The sequence below is a fragment of the Sinocyclocheilus anshuiensis genome, unplaced genomic scaffold (assembly GCF_001515605.1).
Source record: "Sinocyclocheilus anshuiensis isolate Anshui unplaced genomic scaffold, SAMN03320099.WGS_v1.1 scaffold1960, whole genome shotgun sequence".
NCBI classification, from domain to species: domain Eukaryota; kingdom Metazoa; phylum Chordata; class Actinopteri; order Cypriniformes; family Cyprinidae; genus Sinocyclocheilus; species Sinocyclocheilus anshuiensis.
In genome coordinates this window covers 199438-216775 of record NW_015557194.1, presented here as the reverse complement: position 1 = coordinate 216775, position 17338 = coordinate 199438, and the positions used below count along the sequence as shown (strand labels likewise).

The 17338-nt window shown below is 38.2% G+C and overlaps 2 protein-coding genes across 3 annotated transcripts; one reads left to right on the top strand and one right to left on the bottom strand.

Moving 5' to 3' along the window:
* Window positions 1-1988: 1988 nt before the first annotated feature.
* LOC107678795 (protein S100-A1-like) lies at window positions 1989-2857 on the bottom strand. The gene is made up of 3 exons (XM_016474196.1): window positions 2764-2857; window positions 2502-2678; window positions 1989-2374 (listed from the first exon to the last, which is right to left on the bottom strand). Exons 2-3 carry the CDS (start codon window positions 2640-2642, stop codon window positions 2210-2212), a joined length of 306 nt encoding a protein of 101 aa, XP_016329682.1. The 5' UTR covers window positions 2643-2678; window positions 2764-2857; the 3' UTR covers window positions 1989-2209.
* A 1455-nt stretch (window positions 2858-4312) lies between these two features.
* Window positions 4313-17021, top strand: LOC107678799 (tripartite motif-containing protein 46-like). 2 transcript variants are annotated; one of them, XM_016474204.1, is made up of 12 exons: window positions 4313-4493; window positions 7362-7617; window positions 7712-7862; window positions 9090-9288; window positions 9513-9659; window positions 11386-11481; window positions 11565-11818; window positions 11925-12046; window positions 13633-13971; window positions 14875-15104; window positions 15202-15269; window positions 16449-17021. In XM_016474204.1, exons 2-12 carry the CDS (start codon window positions 7368-7370, stop codon window positions 16885-16887), a joined length of 2295 nt encoding a protein of 764 aa, XP_016329690.1. In that variant the 5' UTR covers window positions 4313-4493; window positions 7362-7367; the 3' UTR covers window positions 16888-17021. The 2 variants fall into 2 exon arrangements, with proteins under 2 accessions (XP_016329690.1, XP_016329689.1); XM_016474203.1 differs by having other exon boundaries at window positions 14623-15104.
* The last annotated feature ends 317 nt before the right edge of the window (window positions 17022-17338 follow it).

The window sequence follows — 17338 nt, the reverse complement described above, 5'->3', positions numbered from 1 at the left end:
TATACATACACCTTGCTACGTGTACTGCGTTAGGCTAACCGAGACTTGTCATTTGCACTTATATATTGTTGCTCTTTTGTTAGTTTTGACTGCTTTTATTGTCCTCATTTGTAAGTCGCTTTGGATAAAAGCGTCTGCTAAATGACTAAATGTAAATGTAAATATTATGGATACTAAAATGCTACACTGAATTATAATACAGAAAATTATATGACCACGAGGAAGCCACAAAATTACAGGTTTCTTTAAACATAAGCAAGAAATAGTGTCTGGAGCGTTACTTGCTGTGACTAATGACATGTACTGTAACTAAAGAAAAAAAAAACTTTTTTAGTGAATATTTTTATTCATTTAATATGAAATTATGACTCCCAAAAATGTCTGCAACCTGCAGAAAATGGACTGGATATACATATTATTAAGGAATAATGTATGCAAGTAGAATCCGTGTATTATTCGATCATTCGTTTTTTTGATTTAATACTGAAAGTAGAAAAATGAGAAAACGGCTCCTTTTTCGTTTTTTTCCAAAAAACGAGAAACGAGAATTCAGCTTAAATGGTCGTTTTTCGTTCATGGGTGGAAAAATGAATAAACAGCTTGAATATTTGATTTCTACATGTGGGCGGGATTTAAACGCCCCTTTCTGCTGATTGGTCAGCCGAAGATCAAACCGTGCAGTCATCAGTTCTTCTGCAGCAAAATAATAGTCCTCCACTGCTGCAGTTGTATGGATTCTTAACGCATTTATTGCAACTACATTTAATATTTTTTTCATCAAACAAACAGTCAAATTAATAGCTCAACACAACTCGTACCGGGGCATTGTCTAGACAGGGCTTTCTTCTGTGTAGATATAAATTCTATTCTTTGCATCAGCTGAGCATCTTTCTGGTGCATGCCACAAACATGAACCACAGGGAATACTCATCTTTTAAAAGGCTTAATTTAGATTATTTGACGTTAAATGCCTCATATGAGTCACTTTGGAATAAATCACAGTAGGCCTATGTATCATGATTAAAAAAAAACGACTTTACAGTCTGGAAATACTTTAGGCTATAGCAAATTATTTCTTCGACCCCCTATCACTTTAAGAACTGCTGGTCTACACAGAAGAAAGACCTGTCTAGACTCTGCCCCGGTGCGAGTTGTGTCGAGCTATTCATTAGTCTGTTTGTTTGATGAAAAATATGAAATTGATCAAATGGGTTATTAATCTGTACAACTGCAGCAGTGGAGGACTATTATTCTGCTGCCTGATACTGCAGAAGAACTGATGAAGGCACGGTTTGATCTTCGGCTGACCAATCAGCAGAAAGGGGCGTTTAATTCCCGCCCACATGTAGAAATCGAATATTCAAGCTGTTTATTCATTTTTCCACCCATGAACGAAAAACGTAAATTTAAGCTGAATTCTCATTTTTCGTTTTTTGGAAAAAAAACCCCGAAAAAGGAGCCGTTTTCTCATTTTTCTTCTTTCAATATTAAATCAAAACCCGAATGATCGAATGATACACGGATTAAGTAGCACCCTCTTTTTCATTATGTGACATGTTCATTGTGTAATTTTCACAACTCACATGGTGTTTTTGTTTACGTTTCGTCATTGGAACATTTGGTAAGTTTTTAAACAACAGTACAATCCATTAAATGCACTGTACTTCAGTCCCTTACGTCCTCGTTATCATTCCTGTCAAAAAATGAACTATGGCGCTACTCCGACTAAGGCTTATTGAGTTCTAACTTCCAGAACTCCATTTCCAGCCGAGCAGCCTTGGGTTTGCACTGTAACCATTACCAACGTGGGACACACCCTAGTAAATGTATTGTGAAAACGAGGTAAAGAGAGAGAGTACAAAAAAACTCATTCTTGGCATACCTGAATAGCCATGTATTTTAAATATAAAGTTCTGCACATGAAGACTTTTGAATATTTTAAAGCTTTATTTTTAACAATAACATAGTTTGCTTTTAACACAGACGGGTTTAAAGCTCAAAGAATACTGTCTAGGCCAAAGAGCGTTAAGACTTGTCATACACACCTACTATACTTTAACTTGGCAGCGAAAGTAGTTTTTATGGTTTTCATCTGATACTGATCTACACACAAACACATACTCAAAGGAAAAGGAAAAAAAAAAAATCTGACATTTTAATAGACAACATGATTAACTTTACAGTTTGTCTGCATGGATCATTTTCCTCTTCATTTCCAGCTTTGTGTCTTCTTTAACTGCATCCTGTAGCACGCTTCACAGGCGATGGACAAACCCACAACCAAAGACACAAACTCCTCAAAGTTCACCTCCCCATCTCCATTGGCATCCAAGTCCTTCATAATTCTGTCGATGGTAGTCGGATCCTTCTGAGACTGTGGGAAAAGAGAATAAAATGTGTTTGATAAACGAGAGAAAAGGTCTGGATTTCCTTTTCTTGGAAAATGAAAGAGAGGAGGCCAGAATTATAGTATTTATGAGAGAATGACAGAAGTTTTTCACCTTGAGAAACCCAGAGAGCTCGTTCTCCATCAGGGTTCGGAGTTCACGGCGGGTCAGGGTGCCGCTCTTGCCCTCTTTTCCAGCGTAGCGGTGGAATACCATGATGAGGGACTCCATGGCGGTCTCTAGTTCAGATGGCATGGCTGCTCACTGTCTGGGTCCAACCACTGTAGAAAGCTGATATGAATCTTATATTAACACTGATCTTGACAATGCATTTCTAAGCTTAAAAAAAAAAAAAACAGCAGAATGAAGAGCTTACCGTTTGTGTGCCTGAGTGAAGATTTTGAGAAATGCTGGTTATCTCCCTCAAGACTTTATATGACCGAGCCCATGGGCAGGAGAAGGTCTTATCAGGGGAAGTTGAGCAATACATTGATTAGAGCACAGCATACCTAAGTTTTCGAGTTAAACAGACTTTGTGTGTTCTTTATCGCATGACTCAACGGGGCACAGTAATGTTAGTAGATGAAACGCCAGAAATTGTATAATATATATACACAAGCAGTCAAACGTTTGGAATAATTAGGATTTTTTAAAATGTTTTTGAAAGAAGTCTCTTATATTCAGCAAGGCTGCATTTAAATTAAAATACATTTTAAATATAATTTCTTCCTGTGGTGGTAAAGCTGAGTTTTCAGCATCATTACTCCAGTCTTCAGTGATCCTTCAGAAATCATCCTAATATGCTGATTTGGTGTTCACGAAACATTTCTTATTATTATCAATGTTGAAAACAGTTTTTGCTGATTTTTAATTTGAGGAAAACTGTGATACACTACAGTAAAAAAATTTGGCATAATTAAGATTTTTAAAAAAACCTTTATTCATCAAGGAGGCATTAAAATAACAGTAAAGACATTAATGTTACAAAAGATTTCTATTTCAAATAAATGCTGTACTGTATCACAACGAATACTTATGAATCATTTAAAGATTAGCCTATTAAATTAAATCAAATTAAATGTTTTTATTTTATTTTTGTGTTTCTTAATCCCTGCCAGGTCACCTTCCGAGAGTGATGAGAGAAATTAAGCTTTTCGAAACTCTGAATCAATTGAACCAATTGCTTCGCAAAATGATTCACTATTTCGAAGCGCTCGAAACACAACATGTTGGCGGCATCTGCTGGTCAAAAGCTTTAAGTGCAACGAAAACTCTATATGATGACACATTTTACAAAGCAATTGCAAATGTTTTCATGAAAGTGTAATCTATTAAATGCAATCTACAAATCATTACATACCATTAAATATGAAGGCTTTGTAAAATTCATGTTCTTCTATTAATGTACAACGCCTGTTTTGTGTCTTCGTAGACAAGGATTGATAAACTAGGTCAATTAGAAGCAAATATCATTCTACTTTATTATACACGCATAGACCTACGTATTCAAATTCATTCATATTTAAAAATGAACCTACATTATAAAAATGACCGAAACATTGGACACTCGTTCATGGGTTCACCAGATCAAAGCCATTTGGCGGCGAATCATTGGAATTTTGAAATTTCGAAATCAAGATTCGAAACAGTATGACGTAACGAAGCCCCCGATCACTGATTCGAAACGAAAGACTCGTAAATATTTCGAAGCTTCACAAGAAACAATGTCTTCAGGTAACATCTGCACAGTTTTACTTTTTAAAATGTTTCTGTTCTACAATTATTGGATAAGACTGTCAGTTTGCCTAAAATACATAGTTAAACCCAACAGCTCTGTTGTGATTTGGCTATGCCGAGGCAGTAGCAGTAATCGTGTGCATTAACCAGCAGCGTGCTGCTGATGAAGCGGACGTGCTGGTTACCACGGAAACGGGATGCGGGTAGGAGACGGAGAGCGTCGGTTTGAAAGCATCTCCAGCTGCGTGCGGATGTAGCGACATCCTACTAACCTACATTTCAACCTGAAAGAGGCAATGGCGGCCAACGGAAGATTTCCCCATTGACATATAGCCTAATGATCTACTGCGACGAAACGGAACATAAACGGTATGTTTTGCAAGAAAAATAGAGAATGCATTTAATCCGCATTGTGCATGTGGCAGTGTGAAGCTTCTTCAGCATGCGGTGTTTTATTAATTTAATTTATTAAGCTGGCTGGAACCTGCAAGTAGGCTTTACATTCATTGCAATTAAAAACGTGTATCTCGGTAAGTCGCAGTGATTTGCGACAGCAGTGCTGTCATACGAAGACAGCAGCATCCTGTAATGGCGCCCAGATTTCAGGTGAAGGTAAGGGCGCTGCCGAATACAGCACGAGCCGTGCTAACCGGTTATACGGTCATGTCTGTAGGTCAAACCTCAGTCGCGTTTATTTTGTAGTAAAATCACGTTAAACGTTGGTTCTGCGGGATGGGGTGACATGGGATGCCAGTTGACATTGCTGAATTACCGCGCGACGATAAAGAAGCCCAAGCGTGCCTTTAAGCTGCTGTAGGCCTTCCTAAAGCATGCGTTTTGATTTTTAGAGTAAGATTTAAATAGAAAATTCTTGTCTAACGAAAAAATATAGGTTAGATTTTACAATGACATTGCCATTGAATGGGACAGGCCAGTGGTTAACTAATAACTAGCGTAATAATAATTATAACCAGGCTAAACCAGCCTATTTTATTTGCATGGGAAATGGTTTTCAGATTCAATTAATTATAGAATTTCGTTGTCACAGTGGTTTCTAGAGGTCAAAGTTACTAAACTCATTTTTTAAAGTTTTATTTGTGCATACTGTATGTTTTTGTGGAGATGAAAACTGTTCATGCATGTTTGGAAAAAAAAAACTTTAAAAAACAGGTGTCAGATTCATTTGTGGTGCTGTTGCTCAGTCAGTCTTCAAACAGTCACCACAAATATGTCTCTACCGTGCTAGTCTGATGGACAAGGTCATTCTTACGCTGATGTGGCCTTTCCAGAGCTTCCAGTGTCACCCAGCTGTCTGCTTAAATCATGAACATCAGGTCACCATCCATTTTTAAAGAGCATTGCAGGCCAGTAGCAGTGCACCAGAGAAACTAGTCTCTCTAGTGAAAATCTAGTCTCTCTTTCCTCTTTCTTTAAATCGGTGTGCAACAGAGACATCATAATTCTTCATAGAGCCCAAATGTTCTGTTCCAAATATGACTTAAAGGCACAATATGTAAGATTTTTTTATTAAAATATCCAAAAACCACTAGAACAGTGTTATATATTTTTGCTGACTTGTGTACTTACATTATCCCAAATATTTCGAAGAATGTTTAAATCCAGAGAAATAAGCAATTTTAACTAGTGACACGGAGCGTGTCCATAGTGTCATTGTGTCGCCTGCTAATGACGTCATAACCCCTCGATTTCCGGTTTTGTTTTGTAGAAAACATGGAAACACCAATGACGCTTTAATATGTTGTGCGTTTTATTAGACCGGTGACGATCGCACAGAGTAGCATTATAACAGAACTTTCAAATGTATCTAGTATGATAAAACAGCGCTGCTTTTTTTCCCCACATACGCACGACCGGAAGGAGTGGAAGCAGTTGACTGTGGCGAGCTCCGCTGCTTTCGAAACTAGCTTTAAAGGTCCCCTGAAATGCTTAGAAACACGCAGCGTTACTCTATGTGTTGATGTCATTTTAACTGAAACAGGAAGACAGCTATTTTTAAAATAGCCAATAGCGTTAGTTTATATCACAGCTTGGGCTAGAGCCATTCAGAGCCGTTGAGTTCCTTAAAGCCGCATTTGACAGGGTATGCCAGCCACAATCTCATCCATATTGCTATAAAATATAGCATTCTGTGTAAAATTCAAATAGCTCTGATACATTTTGCGGTCTGCGCCGACTCGCGCATGTGATCCGCTCCGTTCTAAATGTGAATTTTGTCACTGTTTTGGAGCACACTGCCTTATAGATAACCTTAAGACTAACATATTGATACTAACACCCAAAAAACTTTAATTTTGATTTCATGGGGACTTTAAGGAGTTAAATTTAGGGATTATCTGGCTGTGGCATTCTCTGAATGTTCAGTTCAACTGGTAGTGCTTGATGCTATAGTAACACTAAGACCAGGGGATGCCATACTGATACAATGCATAGCTTATTTGCTAAGCTGCAAATATGTAGCAAAATGTGTAAATTATAATTAAAAAAAAAGTTCTTATAAGGGTTTATGTGATTAACCCAACCCCACCCTTATCAAACATATTGATTTTAGGGCTAGGGTTGAGTTTAGGCCCTGGAATAGCATTTCTGATTTTAGAGGTACATTCAGGGTTATGAGGGGTTAAGGATGTTGATCTGGGAACATGTGGTACTTGGATAAATTATGTTGTGATTGTTACAATATGTTTTGTTCTCCACAAATTATTAATTAAAGTCTGATTTAAGATGTCTGATTGCACCATTACAATGAAATTCATTTATGGACATACAATACCATTCAAAAGTTTGGGGTCAGTAAGTTTTTTTTTGTTAATTAAAAAAGTATACTTTTTAGCAAGGATGCATTAAATCGACCAACATTGACAAGACTTTTACATACAATATAAAATATTAATATATTAAAACTTATTTTTAAATGTAACAATATTTCACAATATTACTGTTTTTACTGTATTTTTGATACAATTTTTGACGCAGCCTGGGTGAGAATAAGAAATGACTTTCAAAAACAAAATAAATATTACTTTTGAACAGCAGTGTACGTAATTAATTTTAAAATATATTTTTATCTGATAATAAACTCTCATAATATAACTGTAGCCTATGCTGTGCTTTTATAATGGTATTTTACTGTAGTCAATATTTGTAAGATCTTTCTGCTTCTGTTATCTTTTTTTTCACTCATCTTGTTTCTTTTCACCCTCCATTCATTTTTTCCAGTCCAATATGAAGAGTATGGAGCAGGAATTGCTGTGTCCTGTCTGCAAGGACATTGTGAAGCAGCCCATTGTACTTCCCTGCCTGCACAGCGTGTGTCTCATGTGTGCCTCCGAGGTGCTGGTTCAGAGCGGGTATCCCCAGCCCGAGCTCCCCCCGGAGCCCAACTCGCCCGCTTCTACCCCCAACATGCGGTCCCCACGGCAGCTGCGCAGGCCCATGCCCAAGTCTGACCGCGTGGACCGCCTGTTGCGCTCAGGTGTGTACAGACAAGAAAGAGTATGCACCATCTTCAGTGTCATATAAACAGGTTGATATATATTTAGTTTATCTGATTGTGTGTGTATGTTTAGGTTCTGGGACATACCCAGGCCGCAGGCGAAAGGAAGGCCCTCCACTTGTCATGCTTTTTCATTGCGCCCCCTGTGGACGAGATGTGGAACTAGGTGAGAGAGGATTGGCTGAGTGCATGAGGAACCTTACACTGGAGAGAATTGTGGAAAGGTAATAAATACACACATTCAAGTACGTTGAAATAAATCATTTGAAAATGGATTAAAAAATAAACGTGTAAAATAAACATGCTTATATTTTAAATGACAAAGTATGAAGCGCAGCATAATTTGAAATCACGAGTTTAAAGTTTGTCAATCGTGCATCTCCGTGAAGCTGAACTCTCCTCCTGTCCGTATTCAGTTCGCATGGACCGACCGTCATGCAGAGTACACGCGATCGTGCAGGATACAAATGCACACTTCATAAGATCTCACAGCTGGATTCGACTAAGTTTGTAAGGTTTTTGAAATTAGATGTCCATTAGTCATTCAAAGATTTGTTTAAATGATGTAAATGCGTATTTGCTGAATGCTGACGGCAAACGAGAAAGTATTATAATGTTTGCCTTTCTATTACTAACAATATAAAAGCAATCGTTATAATACTTTTTTGTATACATTTTAATCCTTTGTCTAACAGTTTTATCTGATCATTAGACAGACTTCTGTCCGTGGACAGAACTGTTAACGACGACAGCGAACAAGAGGGAGAATGTGAGCACTGTGTGTTCAGGCGCTGCCGCAGCCGTTCTCAGCGCCGTCAAAATAAAAGTCCCGCCACGAACGCATCGGCCAAACAGAAAAACTTATCGGCCGATGCCGATATTTGAAAAATATCGACCTTGGCGATATATCGGTCAACCACTAAATTATATATTATATTATATATTTAAAATGAAACAATATAATATATTTTCAGTATTTATACTTGTTATTTGATTAGGGATCTTAAATAGAAACTTAAATGCACTTAAATATTATATTTTTGTAATGAAATATAATTATCATTTGAGCATTTATACTGATTTACTTATGTGATAAGTTTGAATTGAATTGAACAAGTGATCTAGTAATATTAAATAGAATCTTAAATACACAATATAATATAATATTTTGAGGATTTATACTTATTTTCTTGTTTAATTAGTGACCTAGGAATCTTAAATGGAACCTTAAATACTCAATTTAAGATTATAATTAATATATAATATAATATTAAAATATTTTGAGGATTTATACTTATTTACTTTGATTAGTGACCTAGTAATCTTAAGTAGAATCTTGAATACACAATTTACCTAGCGTGTTACTATATCTACATGAAAAAAAACACATACAGACAAATAAACAAACGCTTCACTGTAGGATCTCTCTCTTTCTCTCTTGCTTTCTGAAGGTACAGGCACACAGTGAGTTTGGGCAGTGTGGCTGTGATGTGTCAGTTCTGTAAACCCCCACAGGCCCTGGAGGCCACTAAAGGCTGTGCTGACTGCAGAGCCAGCTTCTGTAATGAGTGCTTCAAACTCTACCACCCCTGGGGCACTCCACGCGCCCAGCACGAACATGTTCAGCCCACCCTCAACTTCAGGCCAAAGGTAAGCCGCTTCTCCTGGAGAGCCCAGGATTACTACCCGATTACCTCTCACACCTTGAAGTCCAGGGTCTGATGAATTTTTTAACATAAAACTGAATTCACAATCCCTTTTACTTCCATAATATGCTGTATTTCTGAGTGAAACTGAATATTCACAAAATAAATATGCAGATGCAACTTCATTTTATCAACAGAGCATCGTAAAGTTTCTTTCCGTCTCTCTAGGTGTTGACATGCCCAGAACATGATCAGGAGAGGCTGCAGTTTTACTGTAAGTCATGTCAGATGCTTCTTTGTTCACTCTGTAAACTGCGTAGAATTCATGCGGGTCACAAGATTGCACCCGTCACCCAAGCCTACCAGACTCTTAAGGTATGTTTTCAATTCACCTCTATTTTAATGATGTACCTGGCGTACGTGACTGTCATTTTAAGGTTGCCATGGTTTTCTCTTTTAAAAAATTGATTTAATACATTTTTAGAAGCTAAGTATGGGCAAATAAACAAATGTAGTTAAAAACTGCTGGGTTTTCACATTTTTTAAAGTGCCCCTATAATGCCATTTTGAATATTGCCTTTCATGCAGTGTGTAATGTAGCTGTATGTGAATGTAAACAATCTGCAAAGTTATTGTCTCCCAAAAGAAAGAATCGAACAGCCTAAACGAGTCGTCAGTAATTCAAATCCCAATTCCGTGACGGCTACATGTCACGGGGTAACACATTTGCATAATGCCCGCAGATGTTTTACGTTGTCAGGCCATGAACAACTTGACCCACCCTCAAACACTGTAGTTTGTTCATTTGGTAAACATCATGTCGAGAAGATGTTGTGTCCTACACTGCAGTAAATTCGTTATATTTTTACTTCCGAAAGATGATGCTGCAAAGAACCAGTGGTTAAAATATTTTTTTTCCACTGTACCACAGCAGTACAACACCAGTCTTTTTTTGTGTTCCCGTCATTTTACTGACGACTGCTTCTTTAATCTCGGGGAGTTCAACGTGGGATTCACAAAACGCTTGCTCTTGAAAGATGGATCAGTATCCTGTTATTTGGACCAGCTGGCTCCACTGAATCACAGCCTGCAAGTATGAGAAATAATGGAATGGATGTTTATATTTTCTATCGAGCTTTCAAAATACGGAACTATGGCAATGGGCGTATCGTTAATGACATGCGCTGTATGCGGTAGACCAATCACAACAGACTGGGCCATCTGACCCATCAGAGCAGAGTAGGCTGAATTTTAGAACGGCTTTGAACTGAGTATCGTTGGAAAATGAAGTGATATTAAATGCATATTTTGAGAAAACGAAAGCGTTTTTTGACCTTGCATGCAAGTAAACCTATTGTAAGAGACTCCCAAAACAAAATTAGGAACCTTAAAAATGGCATAATAGTAGCACTTTAAAATGCAACAACAGCGCCACCTAATGGCAGTTCCGATGCAGTACCATATGCAGTTAATGAAGTTGTGTGGGGTTTTAAAGCATCTTTAAAAAAAATACAGCAATAAGGGAATGTCATGTGATCAGATGAGTTTATCTCTCACAAACATTATGCTGGTGTTCAGTTTGTTTAGTGGTGATGTGTAAGTCTATTCATCACATGTCTTAGATCTATGGTTTATGAACTCTTGAAAGCCAGGAAATCAGCAGTAAACAAACTCCATTGTGGGTGATCCTTCTGTAGTGAGCTATTTTTACTCTGACAGGACAGGATTTTCTTTAGGATGACAGTATTCCCATGATTCAAAGGATACGAGAGGTCACTAAATGATCCATTGAGCAAAAATTATACTTCTCATTCACAATGATGTTTGAAATCTTTTTAAAAATCTGATCACAAATGGGCTATAATATTATTTCTACATTTTTATTACTGCTAAAAATAAATATTATGAAAATACAAATGCAACATATCACAACAATTTTCAATGCATGAATCAAACTCAGTTTTCTGACATTTCTACTCGTAGAATTTATGCCAAACTATAATGAATAAGGCAACAACATTACTATTATTAATCTTCTCAATAAAGATGCCTGATTTAAAGTAAAAAATCTTTTACATTGTGTGTTGTTTTTAAACTCTAGGACAAGATCACCAAGGAGCTGAACTACATCCTGTCCAATCAGGACATGGTGATGACTCAGATCACACAACTGGAGAATGCCATCACTCAAACTGGGGTACGGCCACCTTTTCCATCTTTGTCACAAAAGGAAAGCAGGTGTTTGATGTGCTGAACGGTTGTCTGTGTGCATGAATGCAGGTGAACAGTGTATCAGCCAAAGAGCAGCTCTCTCACTGCGTGAGGGAGATAATGGCGTTACTAACCGAGCGGCAGACAATGCTGGCCCAGGCTTTGGAAAGCTCACGGCAGAGAAGGGCAGAGGCTTTGGCCAATCAGGTGGCTGAAAAACGGAGCTTGCTGGAACACGCCGGCTTGATGGCTTTCACTCAAGAGCTGCTCAAAGAAAATGACCCATCGAGCTTTGTGCACGCAGCCAGAATAACACACAACAGGTGGGACGGCTAACCCACCTTCATATCTGCTGATAATACTGATGTCTGTTCTCGAAATCTGAAAACAGAAAAAAAAATCTGAAAAAATTACCTCTCTTTCTGGCAGATTGGCCCAATCAGTTGAATCTGTGCAGCGTTTCTCTCTTTCTGCTGATCCTTCGTTCCGTCACTTTCAGCTTGATGTTTCCAGAATGCTCAAACTCCTCACAGACCTGAACTTCATTCAGGGTAGGAAAATGAACAAAGGAACGCTAACATTTTATAAAATGCTGCTGACAAACTCATAATGTCTGTCTTTAATGTTTATCCATAATGTGCATTATGGTTATCATATCAGCACTACACTGATTTAAGACCTATTTAATCCTTACTTACAAAATTACACAGTAAGGTGTATGTGTTTGATTCACTAAAAAACCCAGATTGCAAAACTTTTCTGGAATCAGTTTGATTACAGTGGACTCACTGTATGAATTTGATTCACTAAAACAAACTGGTTCTTAAGAGTCATTCATTTGGAATCACGTGAACTACACTGGTCGTACTGTTTGTTTTGATTCACCAAAAACTGCAGACTCATAAGTGTCATTCATTCGGGAATCAGACTACATTGGTCGCACTATCGTCATTCACTAAAAGAACTGACTAATAAGACTTGTTTGTTTTGTTATCAGACCACACAGGCCGTACTGTATGTTTAGATTTAAAAAAAAAAGAGCAGACTTGGAGTCATTAGTTTGGGAATCGGACTACACTGGTCGCGCTGCACGTCTTGATTCACAAAAAGAACCAATATAGCATGATCACTGTAGTCTCTTAAGTCTCTGATTCTCTTAACATATGAGTATTGACAAAATAATCTTTTTATGCTTTCATTACACCAAATACACAAAATAATGTTCTTTTTAGTAGCATCATATGACCCCTTTAACACATTATCATATCAGCAAAATCCAACATCATTCAACTTCTAATTTGCATGTATTGTTATGTTAGTACATAAACTAATTTCAGTACATATGTATATATTGAATAAAACATATCTTAAGTATTTAAACTTGCAGTTGTGTGCCATTGCCCTTTTCATTAAGTAAAACAATCCAAGATTTTTGGGGGTTTGTTTGGAATGGGCATATGGAATTAATTTTATTTGTGCAGGTCTTAAAAAGGTCTTTAAGGGTGTATTCACACCTGTCTTGTTTGGTTCGATTGAATCGAACTCAAGTTCGCTTCCCCCATTGGTGCGGATCTTTTGGGCAGGTGTGAATACAGCAATCGCACTCGGGTGCGGACCAAACAACCGTACCGAGACATAGCTGAAGAGGTGGTCTCGATCCGCTTCCAAACGAACTCTGGTACGGTTGAATGGATGAACCAATGAATGGATGACCTTAAGCACACGTGTGGATTTGTTTAAAGTTTCTGGTTCACTTGCAAAAAGGGCAGTGTGAAAGCGAACCGCACCAAACAAAAAAAAATCAACATTGTATTTGGTTGCGATCAAAGCAAGTGAACTAGCGGAATTTCCTGGTGTGAATACACCCTAAATGTCTTAAATATGATTTTAAAATCTCTGCAGAATCCCTGCTGATATAATAATATTGTGTTATGAGAGATACACTAGTGTACAATAATGCACAGAATTTCATGGAAAGCTCACAGAAAGTTATGTCAATAAATAAACACATTGAAAAGTAACGTATCTGAAAAATAAGATATTATGGTGCAAACTGGATCTTACTTTACTTGCAAAAAGTAATCTAATTTGGAATGTCATGTAATCTAACCCCAACCAAAATGACCTATCCCATCAGCCCCTCTTGCTCCTGTGATTGACACCCAGCGAACCCTTGCCTATGACCAGCTCTTCTTGTGTTGGCGGTTGCCTCAAGACTCCACTCCTGCCTGGCATTACTCTGTGGAATTCCGGCGGCGGGGGGTGGTGCCAGGGGGCGGGGCAAGAGGGGGTATTCGCGGGGGATTGGCTGCTGCTCGTTGGGGCTGGCAGAGATTGGAGGAGGTGACCGGGACCTGTGCGGTGATTGACAGGCTGGAGATGGACAGTGTGTATGTGCTGAGGGTGAGAGGCTGCAACAAGGCTGGCTTCGGTGATTACAGTGAGGAAGTATATTTACACACACCACCAGCTCCAGGTAAGAAACACCTTCTGAAGATTTTTCAACACAAACATAATTCATCCCCAAATGATACTCATCTATCTTCTATTCTCTTTATCTTTTTTTATCCATTCCCATCTCCTTCTCTACAACCTTTGGTTTTTCCACATTTTCCAGCTTTTGTGACAACAGCGCTATACGGCCACCTTTCCTGTTCCCTTTTATAGCCCTTAAAACTCTTTATCTTTTTTTTTGTTTATATTTCCCTCATCATTTGATTATTTGAGCCATTTATTCTTTAAACCACCAGTATGTTTATTTTCCACACAAAACCCTCAATGTAGTGAAATATTTTGATCTGATGTGAATGTTGACCCATTCGCTTTGTAAATGTGGCCACAAGCAAATGCTCCATAATGTTTATTAATAACATTAAATGGAGGCCCGGGTTACAAATAATAATCCAAGATTTGCAAAATCCAACCAGAAGGCAGGTGTTCATGACAAAACGCTAACATTAGCTTCCGCTATGAATGAAAACAAGGGATACAAAGACATGAATCTGATTTTTAAGATTAAGTAAATTCATTTTTGATGTGAATAGGCCTTAACTGAAATACTGATGAGGAAATACACCTTTTCTTCTCTGCCTGTCTGCTGAAACGCAAATCTTCCTCCTTTTTGCAGTCTTGATTTCACCCTGCTATTCACAGAGTGCATTTCTTTGTATTCTTTCCTTGTTTACAGTTTTCCTGATTGCTGTATTTATGCCTTGTCCTCCTTTTGCATATTCTATACTTCTATTCTCCCTTTCCACCCACTCTTACGTCCCTCCATTTGGTGCCTTAATTCTGTGTCCCTCTTTCCCCTCTTCTTCTATCCTCCTCAAAATTCCTCCTGTATTCCCTCGCTGTTGTCTTCCTCCCGCCTCCCCGACAGTGTTGAATTTTTACCTGGACTCTCGTTGGGGTCTGCACGCGGACAGACTGGTGGTGAGTAAGGAGCAGCGGTGTGCTCGCAGTGTGCCCGGTCTCTCCCTGCTGCAGGCCGCCGATCGGGCCCTTACTTCCTGTCACCTGACAGCGGATCTGCTTGTGGGTGACGTGGCCATAACGCAGGGTCGACACTATTGGGCATGCTCAGTGGAGCCCGGCTCATATCTGGTCAAGGCAAGTTCTGTAAATAAGAAAATTATATTATATTTCCTGTGAATCCTTCTATATCACTTTTTATCTGATTTTTTTTGTCTTTGGCTCTGTTCTACAGGTTGGAGTGGGCCTAGAGTCCAAACTTCAGGAGTGGTTTCATCTGCCTGAAGATATGGCTAGTCCAAGGTAAGAACAAAATCTCAAATGAACGGAAAGGACAGAAATGAACTGCAAAAATGAGAATAGTAAGTAGATATGTTAATGTTATTGTTAAGATATGATACCTAATACTTCCAATTTTGCTTTTATTATGACCAAACGATTGAAATTATGATGTTAAACTATTAAAATCTAAATGAAAAACTGTATTTAAAAGTTTTTCACAGCAATGCCATAAAAGATCCATTTCAATTCCCCAAAGAACCTTTCATGAAACAGATTTTTTTTTTCTAGTGTAAAAACATTTTAAAAATCTCAACTTTTTCCACTATAAAGAACCTTTTGTGTAATGGAAAGGTTCCATGGATGTTAAAGGTTCTTCATGGAACCATCAATTCCAATAAAGAACCTTTATTTTCAAGATTGTGGAAAACCTGTACCTCAGAGTTGGGCGGTCGCTAAGTCAGAACCATTACATGGCACTAGTCTGAACAAAACAAAAAAATAATATTGTTAACAATAAACCCAAATAACTACATTCAAATTCAAAATGATGAAAAATATCATCATTAGCCTGATAGAGTTTGGGCTCCTTGCCTCTGTCGCCTTTGGCTTGCTTAGTTGGGATTTACAAGACACTCCGTAATATTATTGATTTGACTGCACTGACACTATCGGATGAGAACAAAGCTTGAACTGAACTGAGCTGGATGATGACACTATTGTCTTGTAGAGCTGCTTTACAGCTCAATCGAATTCAATTCATAATTGATGAATTTTGCAACACCAAAATCGACACGGAGTTGAACGTGTTTCACATAATTTAGGAACTTTACAAAGTTATTGAACCAAACTGAATCAACACAGAACTGACTTGAGCTGAATAATGACACTATTGTTTTATTTAGAGCTGCTTTACAGCAAAATTTGAATTTATTTGCATCATTATTTTCCAGTTTGTTACTGTGAAGCTGCCTTGAAACGATCTCTATTGTATAAAGCGCAATATAAATAAATGTGACTTGACTAGAATTCTGAGTTTGCCACTTGTAAATACCACTTTGCTTGGTTATTCATTTGCTCGGAACTCATAATTGCGATATTTCCAACTCCACTTGAAGGGCAAACAGCATATTCAGCGAAAAAAAATGGATGGTTCTTGATTTCCATTTTTCACGTATTGAATCCATCTTCTCTGTATGATAGATATGATCCAGACAGCGGCCATGACAGTGGAGCTGAGGATTCGTCAGATTCTCCTCCCCCTTTCTCTTTCCTCACAATGGGCATGGGCAAGATCTACCTGCCCTCCTCTGCCAACTCCCATCATGCCAATGCCAATTACCGAGAGTCTGGTTTCACTAATAGTAATGGGCCTTCATCGCCAGCTGGCGTCACCTATCCGCTGCCTCCGAGACTAGGAGTGTGTCTGGACTTTGAGAAGGGGCGTGTCACGTTTTACGATGCCCACTCACTCCGCCCACTATGGGAGGGGCCTGTGGACTGCTCTGCCCCCGTGTGCCCTGCTTTCTGTTTTATTGGAGGCGGAGCTCTACAGCTACAGGAGCTGGTTGCTAATCGTAATGCAAATCAAACCCCTGTGAGACGAGTCACTATTCAATCACGTGTAACGAAACTGAACTGAACTCTGATTGATTATCATTTTTATAATTCGATTTTAGAGATGGATGTTTTTAATTGCACCCAAGATAAAACTCTTCTTATTTTTCTTTTGGTTTTTAGAGGCCTTTATTGCTGCAATGCTTGCTGAATTACTGATGAATTATTAATCTGCTGATGCCACCTATATACCCAAGAAAACTATTTAAAATGCATATTCTCAAAGTTTTTTTTAATAGTAGATTCCACCCACACTGTGTACACTGTAGTGATATAATATACCTTGTATTAAAGTATCTTTTGCTTATTAATCTCCAAACAGAGCAGAAATTCCAGACTGTTACAGAAGGCCTCATTTTATAACCCACAATACTGTCGTAAACATCTGCTCTTTTAACCTCTAGCCATGTGCTTTCAGGACAGATCTGTCCAACTCTTTCAGCTGTCAACTGGAGCATTTACAAAGACATTTACTC